The 7,196-nt window shown below is 32.4% G+C and overlaps 1 protein-coding gene across 1 annotated transcript; it reads left to right on the plus strand.

Annotated features, from left to right (window-relative positions):
• Positions 1–4,679: 4,679 nt before the first annotated feature.
• Positions 4,680–5,872, plus strand: LOC139849302 (secreted RxLR effector protein 161-like). The gene is made up of 2 exons (XM_071838959.1): positions 4,680–4,907; positions 5,453–5,872. Exons 1-2 carry the CDS (start codon positions 4,680–4,682, stop codon positions 5,870–5,872), a joined length of 648 nt encoding a protein of 215 aa, XP_071695060.1.
• Positions 5,873–7,196: the final 1,324 nt, after the last annotated feature.

Consider the following 7,196-nt stretch of genomic DNA (forward strand, 5'->3'; position numbering starts at 1 on the left):
ATTCTAGAACAAATGCACCTTTTACTTTAATTCATTCTGATGTATGGGGTCCGGCTCCCGTTAATGGGGGGAAAAACTTTCGGTACTTTGTACTATTTATTGATGATCACACCCGAATGACCTGGACTTATTTTTTAACCCACAAATCTGAAGTGTTTGAAAAATTCTGTCATTTTTAAAAAATGGTTCAAACTCAGTTTAATAAAAATATTCAAATCTTGAGATCCGATTATGGAGGGGAATTTGACAACACGTCAATGAAACACTTTTGCGAAAACAACGAAATTATTCATCAAACATCTTGCGCTCATACTCCCGAACAAAATGGAGTGGCCGAGCGAAAAAATCGGCTACTCTTAGAAATGACAAGAGCTTTATTAATTGAGTCCAAGGTTCCGAAAAGTTTTTGACCCGAATTTCTTGCTTCCGCTACCTATCTTATCAACCGTTTACCTACTAAAGTTTTGGGCACAAAAACCCCTAAGGACACTCTTTCTCAATTTTACACCCTTCCTACTTCTTTTAGCATTGAACCTCGAATATTTGGATGTTCCGTATTTGTTCACATTCCAAAAAATGAACGCACCAAACTAGATCCATGTGCGAAAAAATGTGTCATGGTGGGTTATGGAATAAATCAAAAAGGATATCGGTGATATAGTCCTAAGCAACGTCATGTCTTCACGACCATGAACTGTGACTTCATCGAAACAGAATACTTTTACAATACCCAACTCACGAGTGAAGGGGAGAAAGAAGATAATGACACTCTGAGTTGGGTAAGTTGGATACCTAAACTCGATAATGTCCAAACACGAACACCAAATCCTCCTGATGTAGTGACCCGAACTTTTCCATGTTTATATATATATTAAATGAAATTGTTATTTACATGATTAAGTGTTTCCAACATGTTAAGCAATCAAAGTTGTTAAGACTTGATTAATTGAAATAGGTTTCATATAGACAATTGACCACCCAAGTTGACCGGTGATTCACGAACGTTAAAACTTGTAAAAACTATGCGATGACATATATATGGTTATATATATAGTTAACATGATTTTATTATAAGTATGTATCTCATTAGGTATTTTAACAATGAGTTATATACATAAAAATGAGACTATTAATTTAAGAAACTCGAAAACGATATATATAACGATTATCGTTATAACAACGTCTTACTAGGTACATATGAATCATATTAAGATATTGATACACTTGGTTAATTATGTTAAATGATAATTAAATATATTATTAAGTGTATTAACAATGAAATACATATGTAAAAATAAGACTACTAACTTAATGATTTCGAAACGAGACATATATGTAACGATTATCGTTGTAACGGCATTTAACTGTATATATATCATACTAAGATATATTATATATCATAATATCATGATAATATAATAATTTAACATCTCATTTGTTATAATAAATAATGGGTTAACAACATTCAACAAGATCATTAACCTAAAGGTTTCAAAACAACATTTACATGTAACGACTAACGATGACTTAACGACTCAGTTAAAATGTATATACATGTAGTGTTTTAATATGTATTCATACACTTTTGAAAGACCTCAATACACTTATCAAAATACTTCTACTTAACAAAAATGCTTACAATTACATCCTCGTTCAGTTTCATCAACAATTCTACTCGTATGCACCCGTATTCGTACTCGTACAATACACAGCTTTTAGATGTATGTACTATTGGTATATACACTCCAATGATCAGCTCTTAGCAGCCCATGTGAGTCACATAACACATGTGGGAACCATCATTTGGCAACTAGCATGAAATATCTCATAAAATTACAAAAATATGAGTAATCATTCATGACTTATTTACATGAAAACAAAATTACATATCCTTTATATCTAATCCATACACCAACGACCAAAAACACCTACAAAAACTTTCATTCTTCAATTTTCTTCATCTAATTGATCTCTCTCAAGTTCTATCTTCAAGTTCTAAGTGTTCTTCATAAATTCCAAAAGTTCTAGTTTCATAAAATCAAGAATACTTCCAAGATTGCAAGTTTACTTCCAAGTTTTCTAAATCCATTCCAAGTAATCATCCAAGATCAAGAAACATTTGTTACTTACAGTAGGTTATCTTTCTAATACAAGGTAATAATCATATTCAAACTATAATTCAATTTCTATAACTATAACAATCTTATTTCGAGTGGAAATCTTACTTGAAATTGTTTTCGTGTCATGATTCTGCTTCAAGAACTTTCAAGCCATCCAAGGATCCTTTGAAGCTATATCTATTTTTCTCATTTCCAGTAGGTTTATCCAAGGAACTTGAGGTAGTAATGATGTTCATAACATCATTCAATTCATACATATAAAGCTATCTTATTCGAAGGTTTAAACTTGTAATCACTAGAACATAGTTTAGTTAATTCTAAACTTGTTAGCAAATAAAAGTTAATCCTTCTAACTTGACTTTTAAAATCAACTAAACACATGTTCTATATCTATATGATATGCTAACTTAATGATTTAAAACCTGGAAACATGAAAAACACCGTAAAATCGGATTTACGCCGTCGTAGTAACACCGCGGGCTATTTTGGGTTAGTTAATTAAAAACTATGATAAACTTTGATTTAAAAGTTGTTATTCTGGGAAAATGATTTTTATTATGAACATGAAACTATATCCAAAAATTATGGTTAAACTCAAAGTGGAAGTATGTTTTCTAAAATGGTCATCTAGACGTCGTTCTTTCGACTGAAATGACTACCTTTACAAAAATGACTTGTAACTTATTTTTCCGACTATAAACCTATACTTTTTCTATTTAGATTCATAAAATAGAGTTCAATATGAAATCATAGCAATTTGATTCACTCAAAACGGATTTAAAATGAAGAAGTTATGGGTAAAACAAGATTGGATAATTTTTCTCATTTTAGCTACGTGAAAATTGGTAACAAATCTATTCCAACCATAACTTAATCAACTTGTATTGTATATTATGTAATCTTGAGAAACCATAGACACGTATACAATGTTTCGACCTATCATGTCGACACATCTATATATATTTCGGAACAACCATAGACACTCTATATGTGAATGTTGGAGTTAGCTATACAGGGTTGAGGTTGATTCCAAAATATATATAGTTTGAGTTGTGATCAATATTGAGATACGTATACACTGGGTCGTGGATTGATTCAAGATAATATTTATCGATTTATTTCTGTACATCTAATTGTGGACAACTAGTTGTAGCTTACTAACGAGGACAGCTAACTTAATAAACTTAAAACATCAAAATATATTAAAAGTGTTGTAAATATATTTTGAACATACTTTGATATATATGTATATATTGTTATAGGTTCGTGAATCAACCAGTGGCTAAGTCTTACTTCCAGACGAAGTAAAAATCTATGAAAGTGAGTTATAGTCCCACTTTTAAAATCTAATATTTTTGGGATGAGAATACATGCAGGTTTTATAAGTGATTTACAAAATAGACACAAGTACGTGAAACTACATTCTATGGTTAAATTATCGAAATCGAATATGCCTCTTTTTATTAAGTTTGGTAATCTAAGAATTAGGGAACAGACACCCTAATTGACGTGAATCCTAAAGATAGATCTATTGGGCCTAACAAACCCCATCCAAAGTACCGGATGCTTTAGTACTTCGAAATTTATATCATATCCGAAGGGTGCCCCGGAATGATGGGGATATTCTTATATATGCATCTTGTTAATGTCGGTTACCAGGTGTTCACCATATGAATGATTTTTATCTCTATGTATGGGATGTGTATTGAAATATGAAATCTTGTGGTCTATTGTTACGATTTGATATATATAGGTTAAACCTATAACTCACCAACATTTTTGTTGACGTTTAAAGCATGTTTATTCTCAGGTGAATACTAAGAGCTTCCGCTATTGCATACTAAAATAAGGACAAGATTTGGAGTCCATGTTTGTATGATATTGTGTAAAAACTGCATTCAAGAAACTGATTTCGATGTAACATATTTGTATTGTAAACCATTATGTAATGGTCGTGTGTAAACAGGATATTTTAGATTATCATTATTTGATAATCTACGTAAAGCTTTTTAAACCTTTATTTATGAAATAAAGGTTATGGTTTGTTTTAAAAATGAATGCAGTCTTTGAAAAACGTCTCATATAGAGGTCTAAACCTCGTAACGAAATCAATTAATATGGAACATTTTTAATCAATAAGAACGGGACATTTCACCTGACTCACCAAACCCTGAACCTGAGTTACCAAATCCACCCGATTCACCAAATCCCGATCTTGAGTCACCAAATACCACAACACAAGAACTTGAACCCAATGAAGCTTCCTCAAATGATGAAACTCCAATTCAAGAAGAACAAACCACCCCAAGTTCCGATAATACCAACCCAAATCCCGTTGATCCTACAAATAGATATGTGTTACCGCAAAGAGCTAATAGAGGTGTCCCACCAAAACGATATTCTCCAAAAAAAGAAGTGCAAAGATCTAGATATCCTATGGCTAATATAGCACAAGGAAATCTGTCAAAAGAAGCTTAAAATTTTAATTCCGCAATTTACTCTGAAAATATTCCAACTTCTGTTGAACAAGCGTTGAAATCAAAAAACTGAAAAAAAGCAATGGAAGTTGAAATGGAAGCTTTGAATGATAATGACACTTGCAAAAAATGTGTCATACCTCGAGGAAAGAAACCAATGGGATGTCCATGGGTATTTACGATAAAATATAAACCAGATGGAACTATTGAAAGATACAAAACTCGACTGGTTGCAAAAGGGTACACTCAGACATACGGGATTGATTACTCCAAAACCTTCTCACCAATTACAAAGATTGATACCATTAGAGTTCTCTTCTCTATTGCTGCAAATGAAGATTGGCCACTTCATCAATTTGATGTGAAGAATGCTTTCCTCCATGGTGAATTAAAAGAGGAAGTCTATATGGAAGCACCACCTGGATTCACCGATAACTTTAAAAATAGGAAAGTTTGTCGACATAAAAAGGCTTTATATGGGCTAAAACAATCTCCACGGGCTTGGTTTGGGAGATTTACACTATTTATGAAAAATATGATTTTAAACAAAGCAACTCGGATCATACTCTCTTTTTTAAACGGAAAGGAAATTTAATTACGTGCTTAATCATTTATGTTGATGATATGATAATAACAGGGAATGATAAAGAGGAAATTTCTAACTTAAAAATGAACTTATTTAAAGAATTTGAAATGAAAGATTTAGGCAGACTTAAGTATTTTTTGGGGAATGAGGTATTACGATCCCAACAGGGAATATTTATCTGTCAAAAGAAGTATGTTCTTGATCTTCTTGCAGAAACAGGTATGATTGATTGCAAACCAGCTGATACTCCAATGATTCCAAACCAAAAGTTATATATGGAAGACGAAGCTGATCTTGCTGAAAAAGGGCAATACCAAATGATGGTGGGAAAACTCATCTATCTTGCTCACACTCGACCGGATATAACACATGTAGTTGGAGTTGTGAGCCAGTTTATGCATCAACCACAGGTTCACCATATGAAAGCTGTAATGAGGATCATCAGATACTTAAAGAAAACAACAGGCAATGGAGTTGTATTCAAAAAGAATGGGCACCTTGAAGCACAAGTTTATACAGATGCAAGTTGGGCTGGAGAAAAAGGAGATAGGCGATTAACTTCAGGTTTCTTCACAATAGTTGGAGGAAACTTAGTTGCGTGGAAGAGTAAGAAACAAAAGGTCGTTTCCTTATCAAGTGCTGAATCAGAATTTAGAGGAATCGCAAAGGGAGTAGTGGAAGCTTTATAGATTCGAAAACTCTTGACATAAATAGGATTCCCTCCAAAAGAAGCTAATCAGATCCTCTGCGATAATGAAGCAGCAATCGCTATCTCAGAAAATCCAGTTCAACATGAACGAATCAAAACATGTTGAAGTGGATAGACACTTTATCAGAGAAAAGTTGGATGCAAAAATAATTTCTTTACCATATATAAGATCAAAAGACCAATTGGCCGATATTCTTACCAAATCTGTTAACGGAAGACTTTTCAGTGATGTTCTTAGCAAGTTGAATATTGGAGACCCCACTATTCAACTTGAGGGGGAGTGTTAGAATACAAGCATCAAGACAAAGTCAAATAACCAAATTTTGTTATTTGACTTAATTGGGATCAGATTATACACTCATCACTTCCCATTTTGGATAAAGGCACAAAGGGTCAAACAAGCAGCCAAAGATAACGAGTCTGACCTGCATAAGGAGTCTACACATTTCCTTTTTCATAAAGGTGGTTCCAAAATCAAATATGGAGCCTAACCATTTATAGAATTTGCTGTTAGAAATATTGTGCATATAAGCACACTTTGTAATTTTTCATGTAACACAATACAATTGTATGAAATCTATTCCAATTCAATACAAGATCATATTACTTATCATTCTCTTTAATTTGAAACATTATGCACTATAATTCTTTTGGTTCTGAATGTTGTTTATGTGCTTATATACAAAGTAATGTTGGTTGGTTTGTGTCAGTGGGGTGGGTGGTTTTAAATGGGTATTACAATGGGTAAGGTGTTGAGGAGCAAGAGCGGCTTTAACATGGATTGTGAAATGGGTTCAACTTTACATGTGTAAGTTTACTTTATTTTTCATTTAGGAATGGTGAGATAAGCCTCATATTATGAATTACTTTGTGTATATTTTCTTTTGACCTAATTACAAACAAGCAATGCAAACATACTATACTATTGTATTATTTTGGCTTTTATTTGTTTGATGTTGTTTTATGTATCCATAAATTTTTAAGTTACTGTCATTTCATGTTGACTCTCATCTATACACTTCTAGGTAACTCACATTACTTCAATTTCTTCTTAAAGTTTTATTTGCTAAAATAACATTATTTGTTATATTTATTTGATTTTGATGTGTTATTATGTTGTTTTATGATATTGGTGCAAAGACTAAGCATGTAAATATGTTCCATTTTAGGTTATATGGGTGATGTTTCACATGGTGAATCATGCATCAAAGAAAGGAGATGCAGCAATAGTTTTGATACCTCAAGTGCTCTAAAGGTGAGAATCCTAGTTGATCATTTGATTATTATTGTCATTTTCATTTGAT

Source organism: Rutidosis leptorrhynchoides, chromosome 5 (genome assembly GCF_046630445.1).
Source record: "Rutidosis leptorrhynchoides isolate AG116_Rl617_1_P2 chromosome 5, CSIRO_AGI_Rlap_v1, whole genome shotgun sequence".
NCBI classification, from domain to species: Eukaryota; Viridiplantae; Streptophyta; class Magnoliopsida; order Asterales; family Asteraceae; genus Rutidosis; species Rutidosis leptorrhynchoides.

Coding starts and splice junctions, on each gene's coding strand:
- LOC139849302 (XM_071838959.1), top strand. CDS start 4,680: ATGGAAGTTGAAATGGAAGCTTTGAATGATAATGACACTTGCAAAAAA. Junction 4,908..5,452: donor CAAAGATTGATACCATTAGA/GTTCTCTTCTCT, acceptor CCAAACCAAAAG/TTATATATGGAAGACGAAGC.